This window comes from Seriola lalandi, unplaced genomic scaffold, assembly GCF_002814215.2.
Source record: "Seriola lalandi dorsalis isolate HSWRI2012SDOR001 ecotype SW California unplaced genomic scaffold, Sedor1 jcf7180002054968, whole genome shotgun sequence".
Taxonomy (NCBI): domain Eukaryota; kingdom Metazoa; phylum Chordata; class Actinopteri; order Carangiformes; family Carangidae; genus Seriola; species Seriola lalandi.
The window spans coordinates 50424-68586 of record NW_019525519.1 but is presented as its reverse complement, the minus strand read 5'-3'; the positions used below and the strand labels follow the sequence as shown (position 1 = coordinate 68586).

At 39.5% G+C, this 18163-nt stretch overlaps 1 protein-coding gene across 1 annotated transcript in view; it reads right to left on the bottom strand.

Annotated features, from left to right (window-relative positions):
• Positions 1 to 565: 565 nt before the first annotated feature.
• prtga (protogenin homolog a (Gallus gallus)) overlaps positions 566 to 18163 on the bottom strand; it is a 31249-nt gene continuing 13651 nt past the window's right edge. The window contains exons 8-19 of the mRNA XM_023395754.2: positions 17870 to 18034; positions 16545 to 16850; positions 15439 to 15627; positions 10076 to 10171; positions 9790 to 9976; positions 8864 to 8991; positions 8435 to 8605; positions 6095 to 6250; positions 5832 to 5955; positions 5610 to 5751; positions 5256 to 5369; positions 566 to 4761 (exon numbers count right to left, since the gene is read on the bottom strand). Of these exons, the coding sequence (XP_023251522.1) occupies positions 4351 to 4761; positions 5256 to 5369; positions 5610 to 5751; positions 5832 to 5955; positions 6095 to 6250; positions 8435 to 8605; positions 8864 to 8991; positions 9790 to 9976; positions 10076 to 10171; positions 15439 to 15627; positions 16545 to 16850; positions 17870 to 18034 (2189 nt within the window). The 3' untranslated portion in view covers positions 566 to 4350. The remainder of the gene's footprint in view (positions 4762 to 5255; positions 5370 to 5609; positions 5752 to 5831; positions 5956 to 6094; positions 6251 to 8434; positions 8606 to 8863; positions 8992 to 9789; positions 9977 to 10075; positions 10172 to 15438; positions 15628 to 16544; positions 16851 to 17869; positions 18035 to 18163) is intronic.

The following is an 18163-nucleotide window of genomic DNA, read 5'->3' as shown; positions in this document are numbered from 1 at the left end:
CCTCTTTGGCACACAGGAGTGATCACCTGAACATCAATTGCTCTTTTTGAAGGGGAAGTTATATTGTGATCATCAGTGTTATTAGTTTTTAGATCGTATGTATCAATATTGTGTTTTTATTTTTAAAGAATTTTTAATAAACATTTAATTACAAGCCTGGTGCTGCAGCCTTGATCACCACATTCACGTAGAAGAGGTTTTTTTATTTTTACTTTTTCTGGTTAAATAAAAGTTATCCATTTTGGAGAAATGATGAACAGGTATCACAATTTTAACTCTAATCACACCAACTAATGTATATAAACATATATTGAAGGAATTTAAACAAGTTAAAGGATAGTTAAAGAATAAAGAATAGACTCTTTGCAGTTAGATTAAGATAAAGCGATAATTAAAGTAATAAAATAAAGTTCCATTTGCATTTTAACCAGCACAAGAACTTAACACGTCTTGTAAAAACAACAGCAGACTAGGACTTGTTTTTTTTTTTTAATTTTTTGCACTTTATTATTTAAACTGAGAATCAGATTTTTTCATAATTAACTACTGTCTAAAATCTCCTATCTAAACATTTTTTGGCAAAAACCAACTTGCAAGTAATTTTGCAGACAAAGACAAACTTACAAAATATAACAAAACATTAACAGAAATAATCAAAAAACAACATAATTACAAAAAGGTACATTCAATTTTCAAGAGTTGACACCTGCTTTCTCTTTGAGGAGGAGCAGCTGCGGGTCCCCCTGAGTTTGACTGTAAATGACCCGCAGCGCTCCACCGCACATTATTTAAACACAACATTACTGCAAAAGGGACACTGAAGAGCAGATCTGTTCATTCGCAGACCAGACTCTGTGTTTTATCCCTTTAAATTCACATGCTCGGACAGGAACGTAATTCCAACATAACACCATTCATGAGATGAAAGGCAGCAGCACAACATCCTGGGTCCTCTCTGTGTACTTGTTACATCTTGACCTCAGTCTCACAGACAAGAACGACCCAAGTGAATTGCATCTGCACCTATGACCAGAATATGAAAAAATAAAAACCTGAGGTAGCACTTATGTACCTGTACGAGCTACAAAAAGGCCCAAATCAGAATCTGTATGACTCAAGTAGTCGTGGGAGTAATTATCACGACATGGTGTTTTGGGTGAGTGCTGTTTTCAGATTCTGGATTGAGGCCTTGACGCTCTACTAATACAGATAATATGAATACATTATACGGTTCAAGTTAAAATGGAAATGTCTATCCTTTTCAGGATAAACACAACTCCACTCTATCAAAAATCCATTTTTATCTTGAAAGACAAATAAAAAAGACAAAAACTTGATTTTGTGTAAATAAATGGTGATTAAGAAACAAAGAGTAACGTTTTCATTCTGCTTTCTTGTAGTACAACACATTATACAGTTGTAAAACGAGTAAGAGAAACACTGAAAATGACAACATCTCACACAAAGATAGGATGCTTTAAAACAGATCTCTTGCCAATATGCAACGGTGACCTTTAAGAAAATTCTTTGGTTTATATTGTTTGCTTTTCAAAAAGAAAGTTAAACTGATTGTTTCACTTTTCATCCCAAATATTTCCCATGATTGAATCCTCTGTAGAATCCTCTGATTAAAACACAGCAATGTGAAAACATTTGTACATCCACTGACCTTTCTGAAATCTCTCTTATGCCATAAAATCATTCAAAACTGCAACAACTTCCATCTGTGAGATCTTAAAAAGATATATTTTTCAAAATAAAGACATTAAATAATATGAATGAATAACAGAATCACATTCTTAATAGATTTCTTGTTTAAAATGTAGTTTGTGTCTAATCAGGAAATCTCTCAAATACAAACTTCTAAATTATTTTGTTAATTATTTTTCACTCATTCGCTAGGCAAAAAGTCAGTGGGTGCACTTTTACACAAGGCTGCACTGTCGCAACACAGGCTACTAATCAATATAATATACTGTATTTAACTCTTATTATTTTCACCTACAATGTACAGACGTCTGTGTTCAACAGTTTTCGAGGAACTCTGCAACAGGATAATTTGGTTTGTGTGCATAAGACTGATTATTAATTGTCACTCCGTCGTCATTAAGTGCCTGTGAATCCTGCGGGCACTTCCTCAGAGTTTGAACCCACAACTCTCTACGCTCCTTTTGTCGTGGGTCAAGGCCACTAATGTGCAAGGCTTTGTTTGAGGAGCAGCGCCTCAACTGATCTCCAAGGCCACGCTTAATCTTTGGTCTAATGTGTCTCGATTATTTCACATTCCTCAGTAACCTTCTGCCAGAGATTAGTCGGGAGGCTAAAATAAGGTAGCAAACAACTCTTTGGGTAATAGCGTCAGTCACCGCTGCACATTGGCTGATAATACAAAACTACTTGGCAGACAAGTGCTAATCTTTATCTACTCTACAGCAAAGCAAAATAACTATTTGGAGCAAAAGTAACTACAATGTGTACTCAGTAGTACATATCTTCTAACAAAAATATAGATTTTTTTTTGTGGTGTTCATTAAATTCTTCACTTTCATCTCTGATTAAACACTTCCATTGCTTTTACTGCAATCATTCTTCATGTGTTGCATCCTCATGTGGAGCTTCTCCCTCAGAGAGATTAGGCTTTGGTTTCAGCATCTGAGGGATGCTTTCCACATTAAGGCCAATTATAAAGCTTTTCTAAACCGACATGCCACTGCAAGCACTTCTGGTGTGAATCTTTACACGAATAATAAGGAAGAACTCAACAAACAAAAGGGTCTGTTGTAAAAACAGACATTGTAGGACCTGAGGAGAAACTACAGAAGGGGTGTCCATCTGTGAGGAGGGCAGCACAAACATCTGAGCTACTGGCACACAATGTCAGAGATACATTCATAGCATATTCTAGTGGGCAATTACACACTACAACAGTTTAGTACTGAGAAGATACCCTGTCAGTTCACCATGTAACACTACATGACTTTTCAAATGTACTAAACCTTGTTCCCTGAGTTTAGGAAAACAATAAGACAATAAAATAAATTCTTAAATGAGGTAGTATAAAACAGGATTAGCAAGGGCAGCTGCGCACTGACATAAAAAAAGCAAAAGTAGACATTCATTATTTCTTTCATACCATTACTCAATAATGGACAAAATGAACAAAACATATTATTAATACTGACTCAGTACCTCAGCAACATCTGAGGAGATAAATAGATGTGTTTTACATCCTTCAGTCCACACAACAGGTGGAGCAAGAGGAGAAAGCTGCAGCGCCCTCACCATCCAGTAAATCAGAACAAAGCAAGAGAAAAAGACAAAATGGGATGACAATCAGTAAAAAAAGTCATCAGGAAGTATAAAATGTAATGCAACTGAAGCAGCATATCACATAACGTAGGTATAAGTAGTTAAATATACAGTGGAAAGTTTACCCAGAGGTAAACCGAGGTAGATAATCAGCAAAAAGGACTCACTTTTCCCTTTCGCTCCAGTGATAAACTCTCTTAAATAATGTCAGAAATGTCACTTTTTTCACATTCTTGACTATCTTTTTTAAACATTCATGGTGGGTGAGATTTTTCTTTTAAAAAACATACACAAATTAAGAGAAAAAAAAACAATTAAAAGAAAAAGAAAGAAGTTAAAGAAATCAAATGACCTTCCCTGCCAACATGGCTAGGTTGGAACAAAAGAGGACAAATGTTAAAAAAGTCACTGTCTTTGATTCTTTACACCTCTCTCTCATGCTTACTGAACTCTCACACTGACATTCAGGCCTGTGGTATACTGGCATCAGATCTGGCCTTAGCTCGGCTTATTGAGTTAGTCCTTATCTCCCCTTCTCTGTCATGTTTTCTTGTTTGTCACCTCTACTTCTTCTTTCTCTTGGTGGCGACTACATAGTTGAAGGCATAGTTCGACATTTTGGGAAATACACTTTCTTGGTGAGAGTTGGATGAGAAGATTGGCAACATTTTATGAACAAATTGTACAGATTAAACAAACGAGATTTAACATGTTAAATAGAGACTTTTCATGATGCTGGTATGCAGATTTTGTCACCTCCAGGCAGAGCCAGGTTAACTGTTTCTATCTGTTTCCAATCTTTGCACTAAGCTAAGCTAACCAGTCACTGGCCATAGCTTCATATTTAATAGATTGGCAGAGTGGTACTTGTCTTCTCATCAAACTCCCTGCCACAAAGGCAATAAGCACATGTCCCTAAAGGCCCAACTGTTCCTGTTCTGGAGTGAAAAAAAAAAGTATACCACTGCCTTCACGTCCACATCCCCACACACACACACACACACACACACACACACTTGCAGACATGCTCACATCACACACTTACACACTTAGAGAGAGTGCAGACTGAGAACTGCCCTGGGCTTCATGATGACAGCAGCCTTTCTCAACTGACTCCTTTAACTCCTGGTCAGTCTGACTCTCCTCCGAAAGCTCGTGCAGCTCTTCAACAGGGTCGCTGCAGTCCGAGCCGCTGCTGTCCTCCGCTGTCAGAGACGGCGGACGGCTGCTAGCACCAGATGACAGGTTGGTCATCTCCGTTTCGTCATGAGAGTAACGACCTGAGTCACCAGTTGCATGGCTGCCCTCGCTGCTAGAAGATCCCTCTGTGTCGCCGGGACACCCGAGCAGAGCCTGCAGAGGGGTGCGCTGGTCTGGAGAGACAGACAACTCCTCCTCATAGGTCAGCACTGTGGTGCCTGGCTGGTAGGACGCAGTGCCATGCCTCATATTCTGCAGCACAGAGAAAGTGTTCGTCCAGTTATCTGAGTGTTTATGGCCAAGTTTTACAGATAGCCGTGAGGTGTCTCAACGTCTTAAGCAAACCTGTTACTAGTGGGAGCTTTGGAAGCCATTATAAAACTAATTCTGATGTTTATAGTCTTTAATGCAGGTTCTGAAAGCTGTACGTTTACTATTCACCAAATGTGTTTCCTCTTCAATTTATTGCTCTTAGATTAAAGTTTTCAAGATAAAAAACCTGCTCAACAAACTCCATATCCTCCTTACAGTGGATTCATAATTAGCACATATGAAGGAGCGCCTGAGGGGCACGAGTGCCTTCTTGGCCTGAATTGAGCCATGCAGTTCTTAGTCCTGGGCAGAGCACAAACTCCAACAACCTCAGGATGAGGTTTGGGTCTGCAATTTTGTTTTCAAATTTTTATGCAACCTGAGACTCAACTCAACACAATTTCACAGACAGGACTCATCAGTCTTAGTCTTACCTGTAATGCTTTACTGTCCTTTTTCACATTATTGCTGAAGGAAAACCATTTCTTTTTCTTTTCAGCACTGGCCTGAACAGGACCGAGAGAATTGATAATGAGGTTTGTTCCTCCCTAAAAAGTGAAAAAAAAAAAATTTCTGTATAAATAGGTACGAGCAATATCCAGAACAAACCATAAAATTTATACGATTAAAAGTTTTACAAATTCTAATGGCTTTACTACATTTCATGTCTTTCTGATTACTTCAAGTTATTTTTAATATTTAACAAATGTCCAAACATTTTCCAGGCCTGAAAAATCATCAGTTCACTGGAATTTAGAGAGTTACACGCTGTAATAAGTGTTATGTACCTTGGAATCGATGAAATGGTTTTGATTCATCATTGGTACAGCCACATCAGCGTTCTCAGCTTGTCCGTCAGAGCCCAGATGTCCTGCAGCCGAGGGAGAGGCGCTCACTCCTTCTGTGTATGTTTTAACAGCTGAAAATTTCCTGGAGGGAAACAAATATGACGATATACTATAGACAGAGGATACTCAAGGAAACTGGGCTTTTGCTGTATTCAGACATACCTGTTTTTCCCTCGGCAGACGATGATGAAGGCACAAATGATGATGCAGATGAAAGCAATGCACACCCCCACGGTGATCCCTGTCATTGATTTTTGGTCCAGGTGGTAGAAACCATCAGATAAGGCTGTGAAGGATGAAGGCAACATTGTCGGATTATGGTATAACTTGTGATCACAATGTTTCAGTTTCAAAAGGGAACTTCAAAAGGACTCTTATCATAAGATATCAAGTGATTCTGTGAGAACAATGTCGATGGCTCTGACCTGTGGAGTGCCGGGGGTCGGATGAGAGATCTGGCTGTACTGTCAGCTCCAGTGTGTGAGAGAAAGGCCCATCACCCATGTCGTTGGATGCAGAAATTTTCACCAAGTAAACCTGACCAGGCCTCAGGTTCTCCAGCAGTGCCATGGTGATAGTCCCTGTTGGTGAGATTTAACTCTGGTGTTTAACTGCACATTGTGATTATATTGTTGAAGCAGGGCTTTCATCTTCTTAACCTTATCTACAGGTGTTTTTTATCAAGATGGATTGACCAGTTAATACATCTAGCTTTTTCATTCATGAAACCGATCTTGAAGATTTGGAAATTATATCGGAAGAGTTTAAGAATGTGAAAGTACGTTTTTGTCCAAAATAGTACTTTGATTTAAAAAAACAAACAAAAAAAAACAAAACGTATGTCTAGGTCCAATCACTAGCTTTGTGTGGATCTTTCAACCACATCCATACTTCCATAACATACTTAGGTCAAGTGATAATCAACTGATGGAGACTGTGTGTGATGTGGTTAAAAGCTTCAGTCATGAGTTAAAAGTATTTCTTTAAAAAAAAAAAAAAAAATTAAATCCGTCAGGGATCACATAGACACATTATGACATCAGTAGTTACATATCTAAAACTCATAAATAACTTACACAATATGATTTAGTTTTTTTTTAATGACATCTGATGACTCATGTTCAGATGTTTTTGGCTCCACTCTGAGGTAGTGTAGTGCATAGCTGGGATGAAAGATCCTAATGAAACAAACTTAACAACCATCAAGTTATTGATGATATAATACTGAGGGCCTGAGTTGGGGATTATCTGCTAGTGTTTAAGATCACAAAGTTTTTGATCACATACTACAGTTGGGTATTTAACTGCATTTAGTGGTAACATTTGAATCAGTCGTTCAATATTTTTGTTGTGCAAATTTTATTTGCGTTCTTGCTGAGAGTTAGATGAGAAGATCAATACGACTCTCACACTGTACATTAAATATGAAGCTGCAGCCAACACGGAATTATCTTAGTTTAGCAAAAAGACTGGAAATAGGAGTAAACAGCTAACCTGGCTCTGTCCAAAGGAGCCTGACAGTAGAGATCATTTTGAATAACTACACAGTTCTGTTCATCTAATATGTTGCTGTCTTTTTCTTGACTTTTTCGGTCTGACTATCATTCAGTTTCAGACTTTGTGATGCAGTGAAACATAAAAAACAAAAAACAAAGGTGCTATGTGGGAGCAGCTTGGGCTGGGGTCAGGGGATCAGGGCCATACACATTCCCTTATCCACTATCACCCAGTCTTAAAACCACCAGGGTCCCGGCAGCGACTGAAGGGGGTTGGGTGTTCAGTTTGAGGTGATAGGGGGCTGGGCTAAGCTGGAGGGGCTTTGTGAGCAGCTCCACTTTTGATCCCTTCCCCAGAGACAGAGGAACAGTTCTATGTCTTTTTTTAGGTTTCTGGGGTTATCTACTCTTAAAAAATCAATTGCTGTCTCACAAACCAGATACAACAAAAGCTTTAAGAGAAAAATGTTTCCTTTACCAAGACTTCTTACTTTATTTTGGGTTGGCGGCAAAACATTGTTTGACTGATGTAGGGTGTTAATTTTCAAACCTCTCTACCATAACTTGCTTTAGTCATATCAAACATGAATAATTTTTCTGTGACATTATAATTAATACTTACAGTTTAAATCTCTGTGAGCCTGTCTATATGTTTGACACAATTCCCACTGATTATACTATATAATTTATAATTGGTCTATTCTAAGCATTAATTTAAAGACAGTTGCTCCCAAATAACTGTGTAACTCTTGCAATACATTTTTTTCTATAGACAATTTCACAGAAACCCCCCTGACATAGTTATAGACACAATATGTTTAAAGAGCACCTAGAAACAACATGAAGTTTTTCCATGATGAAAACTAATTCAGCACATATATTTCTGGCGAAGATGCTACAGAGACAGAGGATTCTGCGAGTTTGAGTGTAAAGCTGCATTAATCTGTATTTTTGATTAACACTGGAATATATGCAAACAGACTGATCAACAACTGAAAAGAGAGAACTAAATGCATTGGATACTGCTGCACTGGCGATGGGAACCTGTGGACTTTGTGTGGAAAGGGTCAAAACACCAAACTGGAGTGAGCTCGACCTGTCCTGGCACCATTCAGAGATCACAATGAACAGAGACATGGACTGGACGATGAATTACTGATTTCCAATGGACCTTTTGTCTTCGACAGGAGAGAGTCTCTGTGTGATCCCTCCCCTGCACATCTGTATAACCCCTTTTTTCTATACTTTTCTTTCCACTCTCCTCCTTACCTTCTCTTTGCAGCACTTGCCATTCCCCAGCTATCCATTCATTTCTGGAGGCGTACAGGATCGTGTAGTGTGTGACAGCTATGTCGGGTTCATCTGGGGGTTTCCATGAAACAAGCGCAGTGTCCTCCTCAATCAAAGTCACTTTCACGTTGGAAGGGGGTATCATGGGAGCTGTGTGTGGATGGATGAAAAGAATAAGGTCAAATAAAAATACCATGAACACTAAAACAGAAGGTGTCTTTTCATAACTCTGGACATGTTCATGTAAATAGCAAATGAAGAAATCATTTTAAAATAAATTTTCCTCACAAAACAGCATCACCATCTGAAGTGCAACATCTCTTAATCACATTAAAAACAGTCTTACTGTTTGGTACACTTCATATAGAGTATATACAGGAAATTATATTAAAATGTTTTTGTGCTCACCTTCAGGGAAAGTGCTCTGATAGACCACAGGGCTCCAGGGGCTGGACAGCTGATCAATGTGAAGACGAATAGCAAATTCATACTTGGTGTTTGGCTCCAGATCCCGCACCAGGAGGTTCTGCTCACTCCTGCAGAATAGACATAACAGACGACTTAAGGACATGTCTGTTTGTTCAGTGTGATTTGCTGAGGTTTAGAGATGCTGATTGTGCAGGTCATACTGATAAAATGCACTCAATTTAGGCATTTAGGCCAAAGAAACTTAGGCAGACATGTCTGTTTTAAAATATTACGATGAGGCCACTTGTGACTTTCCTCTGCTCATCCTACATTTACTTGGGTTTTGGGGTGAACTGCCCCTTCAATAATGGCCAACAGATGGCGATATGGAGCTGTGCTGGCAGTGAGAGTGGGGAGACAACATAGAGACACTGGTGACCTGCAAACTTGGCCCCCAACAAGTGTTTGTTGTAAAGAAACACTTCAGGTGATGTGATTTGGCTGTCATAATGAACTACTGCTGAAATGTCACATTACTGTCAATAACAGAACATTGTGTTAAGATAAGGTCTCATACATAGCATGAGCATCAAGCCATTATGCAGTTAGCCATACAAAACACACAGCTGCATGTGTTATACATCTAGTTTCACTTTCCCTGACACCATCTTCTCCAGACAGGAAACAATAGCCTCCATAAGTTTATTTAAGATGCACTAATCAATATAATAGTTCATCAGGTGACCAGAAACAATTAACAATAGGCTATAAATAGGCTAACATATTAAACATAACTTTATTAGGCCATAATATATCAAACATATAAGTGATGTTCAGCTCTATGTGTTTTGCCATCAGGTGGCCAAGAGAACGGATTAATGCTGCTTTAAATGAATATTAGCAATGTATTAAGAAGAAATTCTCACGTCTGCAGGTAGAGCACGAGCGAGGCGTTCTGCAGGCCCACTGGGTTGCAGCGGACAGTGTAGTTGATCGCATGGCTGGAGGTGAAGGCTGGTCGGCCCCAGTGCAAAAACACGGCAGTTGAACTGTTAGTCTTGGAGTACACATTGTGTGGAGGTGGTGGAGGGGGCACAAGGCGATCTCGAACAGCTGAGAAACATTGAGAATAATGGTATTTATAGCAAAATGAGACCATCATGATGCAGGCACACTGAAGAACCTTCTTTTTAAGTATATTGTGGGACTTACAGACACATCCAGGGGTGCTGATAGTCTGGTCAGCCTGGTAGCCATCTCCGATGAAATTGTAAGCCAGAAGTTTAACGTGGTACTTCTTCCTTGGGTCTTCATTAAGAAAAAGAGAGAAACCAAAATGTATAAATAAAACGCATTGTAAAAATGTAAAAAACAAACAAGTCAAACTTCATGCTTCGAAATACATCAGTCTATGTGGACTCTCAGAATCTGGACTTCAGGTAACTTGCATAGAGATTTATTCTCACCATCACTCTGAATTCGGTGTAATATTTCAACACAGGTTGTAACACGGTGCCAGATGACAATGTGATTCCTACAGCCAACAGGAAGCAGGGGTGCTACATGAGGGAGAGCTGGACTGTGTAGGTGTGGGGTCAGTGAGGTTTTTTGAGTTTGATGATGTGGTGGGAACGAGAGGTGAGGCAGTGTGACAGATGCTCAGTGTCGTGAGTCCTTTGGTCAGTTTCTGCAGCACTCAGGGAAGCAGAACACAAGAGCTCTACTATCCATCACCCTGTCACTGAGTCTTTTCAGTGCAAATAAAAAGGACCTTTCTCCAGCCCCAGTCAGGCCTGCTGTTTAGTGGTCAGTGGCCACTCCTATTTAGGTCCACAATCTGGGGGTTAAATCGACGGACAAAATCCCCTGGGAAGGACATTGCTGATGGTCAACAGCAGTTGCAGGCCTCAGTGACCCTGAAGACCCTCCTGAACAAAAGCCATCTGACCAAATGTCCCTTTTACCCTTAAAAGAATAATGATCAGGGTCCAATTTAAATGTTGCATGCAATATCAATATTGTGAATCATATCTGCCGACTCTTATAGCCAGTAAAATAAGTATATTGTCTTGACAACATGTAACAAGTAACGTATTTTGTGATGTGAAAGTTAGTCAGTCAGAGAATTTTAAACAGGTGTCAGTGGTACCACCTTCCATTCTTGTTACAGTGTTTCATTAAAAATGAAGTTATTATGAGTGTTACTTCTCAACTGTTTCTGCTTAGTCAGTGAATATTAACTGTTAACTGGCAAAATGCTGGACTATAGATGTCAGTCCGGCACAATTTTTGCAGACATGTTGGTTATGGGAACACTTACAGAAATATAGCTCAAACATGAACAAATTAACACAAGTCTATCTTGAGCCTATTACTAGTATCATATTTCGATCTGTCCTGCAGAAAACAAACCAACTTCTATTGAAGTATGAGACATTTAGGGGGTCGAGAGAAGAGGGAGACCACAGGAGATGAATCTGTGTCCATGGAGGTTAGAGAAGTTTGGGGAGAGTGGGGGGGGGGTTAAGTTGAGCTACTTCCACCCCCATGCAGCCCTGAGGAGTTTCACTGGAGCCAGACCCAGGCCAGCAGGTCAGGCTGAGATAAAACTAAAAGAATCTGGGGTCATGGGTGTAGAATATGAGATGAGCCTCTTTTTCTGCATATGGATTCTCATTGCCTGCATCTAAACATCTATTTGCAATGACAGTTGAGAGTAAGCAAAATACTAACACACTAATCATGAGTTGCTGGCAGAATTCTTTAGATAAATGTTTACCATGACCAGAGAAATGATCAGCACGGAAACAAAGAACTTTTCTTTACATCTTCTTTGCAACAGATAAATAAAACCAAAAGTTCTGTAAATTTTGTACAAAGTGCACCTTGTTATCCAAAGTTTCTACGCAGTGTGTTAAGCCTGTCAACCTCTAAAGAGGAGCAGGCATGTACTATGCACCTCTACACAGCCCCACAATACAATGGGTCTGCCGTAATTATGCGAGAGACGAGCTCTGTGAGGGGGGAAGCTGTGACATCTGGGCCACGACCTTTGACATGGAATCTTGGCAAGCTAAATCCTGCAAAAGGAGGGGTTGCAGGGCTCTCTCTAAAGGGGGAGGGTCAAGCAGAGGAAGTGAGTGGAAAAACAGGGAAACACCAAGAGTCAAAATAAAATGCCACTTAGTAGGTGGTGACACAGTGTCCTGATAAGAGACAACTCAGTGGACAAGTTTGTTTTTCACCCACAGTGAAGCAGACACCTGAAGCTTTCAACAACATTATGATGTGTCTAAAGCCACTAGTTATTATATCCTGTGGTGTACACAAACAACAGCAAAATGAGAAACAACCACAATATTACTTATCCATCCAGAACATACACTACTTTAACGAGACTTCAAATTCTCAGAGCCTAAGTTAACGTTAATATCTTTTCTTATCCTCCAGTCCCAAACAAAATTATATTGATTTTACAATGATATAAAACAGACAACAGCAGCACATCCTCACATTTAAGAATCTGGAAATACTAATATTTGGCATTTTTGGTTTGACTGAAATGATTAATTGACCATCAAAATTGCTGCCAATTAATTGCCAATTAATCAGATAATTGTTATAGCATTGGAAATAAAGTTACAAAACATAAATGCATTGGGACACATTATATTCTTAGACTGCTGCATTCTGCTTTAGATGCTATTCCTTGAGTGAAGACATTTCCTGTCTTTCCAACTGAGATAAATCTCACATAGCCTTATTCCCATAAATAATGCTGTTGGTATTAAAAGGCATATTTGAGTCATTTGTGGTGACCCCTTTTTTTTACAGCCAAAATGCAGATCCTGTTGGCCTCTGAGGTTTTGTTCAGCCTTGCAAAAGGCCCCCCAGGCTGCAGCAAACCAGGCCTGAACAGGGGCCATAAATGTCAACTCCTGTATGAACCCTCACACCAGCATCTATCATCTCTCTCTCTCTCCTCCCCCCCCCCTCTTTTGCCCTTAGTCACACAAATCAACACACACCGACACACACACAGACAGACAGACAGACACACACACACACACACACACACAAGTTAAGCAAAAATGACCTTTTAAAATGTCGTCAGCACAACTGTAGATAAATCTACAGTTGTTCACACAGCTCTGCCTGGTGCCAACAGGTATGAGAGGTATTTAAACCTCGACTATGACAACATGTTCTTCTCATGGGCCATGCAGAGAATACACATGCAAGGGAAGGTCACATCTCTGTGTCATTTATACCCAACTGGAGCCCCTCACACACATTCCTGTCTCTCAGGGTGTGCTTTCAATCATTTGGATCATCAGAAGTGATAATTTAACCGCCAGCTCAGAGCATGTCCTTCTGCAGCTATACACAGTGCTGAATCAACAGTATCCAGTTTTGCCACAGCTGATAGTTCAGAAATCAATGTTATTGGCAAAAAAGGGATGGATGCTGTGTACAACATATCAGCAATTATAGGGAATGCCATTTACAGTACATACAGATTTAATTTGCAGAGATCACCTGCTGAAAAATCAACATTCAGCATTTGGTAGTCTAGACTGAGTGAATGTGGGACATCCGTTGCTTCATATTTTCAACATGCAGTTAAAAATAGTGCAAATAATACCTCAGAAGTAATTTGTCAAAAAACAGAAAAGTGTAATGTTCTCTCATAGTAAGAGGGAAGACCAAAATATTTTCCTATGCAATATTTTCTTATGCATGAACAGAAATTTAAAAAATCTGTGAAAATATCCTCACAGGGTTACCTTGTTCTGCTCACTAATGCCATGCCACTGTTACAGTACAACAGACACCTATCAGATTATCTTTTAGCATTTAGCATGGATTTATATCAGGATTGCCTCTAAATTTGTATACCTGTTTAAATTTCTTGTATTCAGTTTTTAAGAGTTTGCTTTCAGTTCCTTTTAAAATCTAAATTTAAAGTGCAATTGCCTCTTATATGAATTGTGCTACATCAATAGATTTGTATTGCCTTCAATTAATGGTGCAGTTATAATAATATCAAAAAGTAATGTCTTGAAGAAGGAAGTAATAATTGGTAAAAAACCAAAACAATTTAGTCAGATTCCTCACAGCACAGCAGGGCTTTCTCTGCTGCAGGATGTGTTGCCACACAGGTCAGATGCTTCACTTTGCACCTCTCTCCTCAAACACAGTGCTGCAGCTAATTCATGAGAATTAAATCTCAGAACTGCAAGATAGTGAGCTCACAAGACAAGCTCATTGTTTGGTGCACAACTCAGTTGGTGAAAGCTGCATTTCCTTAAAGTCTTGGCTAATAAACTATCTTTGTGGCTCTCAAAGCCAAACACAATGAGAGTCTTTGATGTCAATGCTCCTCCAGCAACACTGCTCAAAGCAGTCATAAAACACATAGTAAATCAGCCTCCACAAAACAGCTTTCCTCTCTTCAAAACACTGCCCTGCAAAGCTCCTTTATCAAAGAGGAACAAAAAGATCATTTCTTTTTATTCAGCTAAAGCTCTATTTTTGATGTTTGATGCAAATCTTGCTGATTACCTTAATATTTATCATCAGCTGTGATTGCAGCTTCCTCTTCTTCCCACATTTATTCAATAGTCAGAGTGATCTGATTAAGCAAGAAGCTTTAAAAAAAAACAAACATTAAGTTGACTTTTAAGAACTGCTAAGGCTCCTCCACATTATATACATCAATAGGACCATTATGCCAATAAAATTAAATAATATGGAGCAAATTTAATGAATGAAAAACTGATTATAATTAGTGTCAGCATTATTAGTAGAAATAGGAGTTGTTGGTTTCATAGTAGGTGCATTGTGGCTCAGCACTGATCGTAGTACTGCTTAAACCATTGAACTAAATATCTAACTAACTAAATGCCTGCAGGAGTTAGAGTTAACACCTATAGTAATTTATAGTTCCTCCTCGTCTTTCTTTCTTTCTTTCTGATCCTGTTCCAGCATTGAGCTTCCTGATTTACAAGTCAGCTGCTGACCACCTGGTTGACCCCCTTTGCCACAGATGGTCAGTTGTCCACTGCATTGGCCTGAGCCCCCTCTCCTCTCTCAAACAAAAAAGCCAAAATGAATCTGACCTAAAGGCCAGAAGAGCTGTGATATGCCCCAAACTCCACCAGCAGCTGCTGAAAAGACACACACACACTAGAACCCCTAACAGAGGTTGGGAGGTCATGGAAGTGGGATGTGGTGCTGCTCTGTTCCACGCTTTGTGAATCTCTGCTCAACACATGACAAGAGTTAAGCCAATTCATCACTCATAAGCTTGAATGTCAATTGATGCTGCTGCTTTTAACCACATTTGTCCACCATGAACTAATACACTAAAGTTTTTGAACTTGATTAATTTAATTGACTGTTAAAACATGCCTCAAAATTTCATGAGATCAGAAACTTGTGGTGTTAATATGAAGCCTCTGTTGTGTTGCTGAGTGATGGTTTTCCCAAGAAAAACCATGAAAATGATATATAGAATGTCCTGCATACCACAAGGGTAGGAGGTTACTCAAATGATGTAAAACAAAACTCACCAAGGCCTCCAATGGTGTGTCTATTATCTGAAGCACGCAGCTGAACTGGGGCGTTCTCAGGCTGGCTCTCCTCATGGTAAAAAAGTCTGTAGCCTTGCACACCAGCTGAGTTTCTGGGTGCCAACTTCCAGGACACCAAAATAGTGGTGCAGTTTAAAGGCTCCAAATGTAGCTCGGGAGCCAGAGGAACTGTAGAGAAAAAATAAAGAAAAACATTTTGATTTTGATAATAATATTACAAGATGGATTTACAATCCAGTTTCATGATTACAAAAACACTCTAGATAAACATCCACGTAATCAACATATTACTCCGTGAGTGAAAATAAATCTTGCTGCTGACATGCTTTCCATTTTCCTACTGTGCCACAGCAAACTATCTTAATATTCCCTGAATTCTGTTTAAAGCAAACAAGAGATCAAAGACAATCCTTATCCTTAGAAAACTGGAAACTTTCTTCTAGGCTGTTTCAAGTGTTTATGTGATGGACAGAGGAGGTTCCTGCCCAGCTTTTTCTTTGAAAAGTGAAACTACCATCTGATGCCTCACCAGCTGTTTCACACTCAGTGCAGACCAAAGACAACCACACTAACAGTCAAGGGAGTGATTTCACACATTTTTATTTTAGGAATGAGGACAATGAAGTTTACCAACAGAAGATTCCTGTGTGAGTTTAAACTGGAGACAGGGGGAAATGGAAATGGGAAGGAAAAAACGAATCCTCCCCTCCTCCCGCCTCAAAGCTTCAGATGTAGCTCTAAACAGCCATATACTCTTTCCCACCCGGAGGCCTGAGTCGCTCCCTTTATGACCCATGACTGAAACCCTTCCAGTGTTACTGACAGTGGAGGGCAAAGGTCACAGAGTAACAAACGCAATGCCTTAACAAGATTATTAGAGCAAGCGCTCCTCTTTGCTCTGACCCATGGTAGAGTTCAGTGATAATTCTGCTTTTTGTGTCAACTTCCTTTATGTGTAGATGTTAATAATTTTTCAATGTGCCTGCACATTTGAAATTCTGAAAATCACAAAATTTTGATTTCATATTTGTAGTTACACACTGCCATTTCAGAAATCATGAAGACAACTCTTCCTAATATTGTACCTCGAGCACTGGATGCCTTCGGAGTGCGGTGAGATGTCCAGGCAGACTGCTCACCCCACCCTACACTGGTGGAAGCAACAATACGCAAAAGGTAGATGGTGTCAGGCTGCAGGTCTTCCAGGAGATGATTTGTCTTCTCTCCAGGTAGCTCTATCTGTGAGACTGTACTCTCAGCACTGGTGCGATAGGACAAACGATAGCCAGACACTCGGCCGCGACTCAGCTTGTCTGGGAGAGGCTGCCAAGAAACCTGGATGTCTGTGGGGCTACGGCTGGTGAGGCTGAGCTCAGGGGCGCGGAGAGGAACTGTGGACAAACAAAACAGTAAGGTTTAGACTGAAAGAAATCCTTAATCATGCAGTAAAACTAAGATGACGACCCACGAGATTGGTGAGATAAAGTTAAAACATGAAAAATGTCAGATTTGTAACATACTGCCAGTCGTGAGGAGAAGAAGAAGATACAAACAAGGGCTTAGCAATGAGAAGCTATAAAAAGTGAATCATTTTGTCAACGACTTATACCTATACCCTACCAGTTCCATGAATATGTCTGGTTGTATTAGGCCATTATGTTGGAAATCCATGAGCAACACTATTTCATGGCATATTTGAATCAATATGAAAAATTACCTTGACCAATCAAGTATTGAATTTGACAGAGTAGCCAAAACAGACATTCCTGTGTGGTTATTTAATCCACAAACAGCTTTTCAATCTATTTTCCAGGAAATGTATAGTATTGTGATATTGCAATATAAAATGATATAGGATTTCATCCCACCCGAACGTAAACTGACATTTACATTTTCTTTACCAAAGTACTCACTTATGTTGGCCTTGAGCTTGCTCTGCATGCACAGATGTCTATGTAATATCATTTAATAATTTCAGTCATGTAGAACAAACACATGGCAGCCTTTGACCCACAGGCCAAGACTATGAACAAATGAGGTTTGCCAGGAGTTCAAAAACACTCCAGGGGCATGGAACATACAGATATCGATATATATATACATACATCCAGTGTACATAGAAACACACACACACACACACACACACAGACACACACACACACACACACACACACACACACACACACACACACACACTCTGCATACAAATAATTTGATTGTTTCTTATGTCAACAATGAAGCTAATTTACTGCAGTTGAAACATCTCATAAACAAACAGTCTCTGAGGTCCCACTGGAATAACAGAGTCTAACAGACTTAGAAGATCAATTACTCCACTCCCTCCCCATTTTTTGATTTCATATTTACTGTGGGATCGACTTTATTGTCTATGATCTCGTGTATGCCTCACCATCTTCGAGCGTGTGCTGGAACACGTGGTCCGACATACGACTGGCTCCCATGGGCATGTAGGCAACAACATAGAAGGTGTAGTTGCGAGCTGGCTCGAGGTCATCAATAATGTAGCGAGTTGTATCGTTTCCAATGACAACTTGATATTCCTCATTGTTCAATCCTGGACGAATGACAACATTGTAAAAAGAATTGAAATAATTACAACTTCTTATCAATGTCAACCAAGAGAATAGTACTTCTGGATGAGAAGCTATTTTTCTTCTAAAAAGGAAATTGTCCTGTCTTGTGA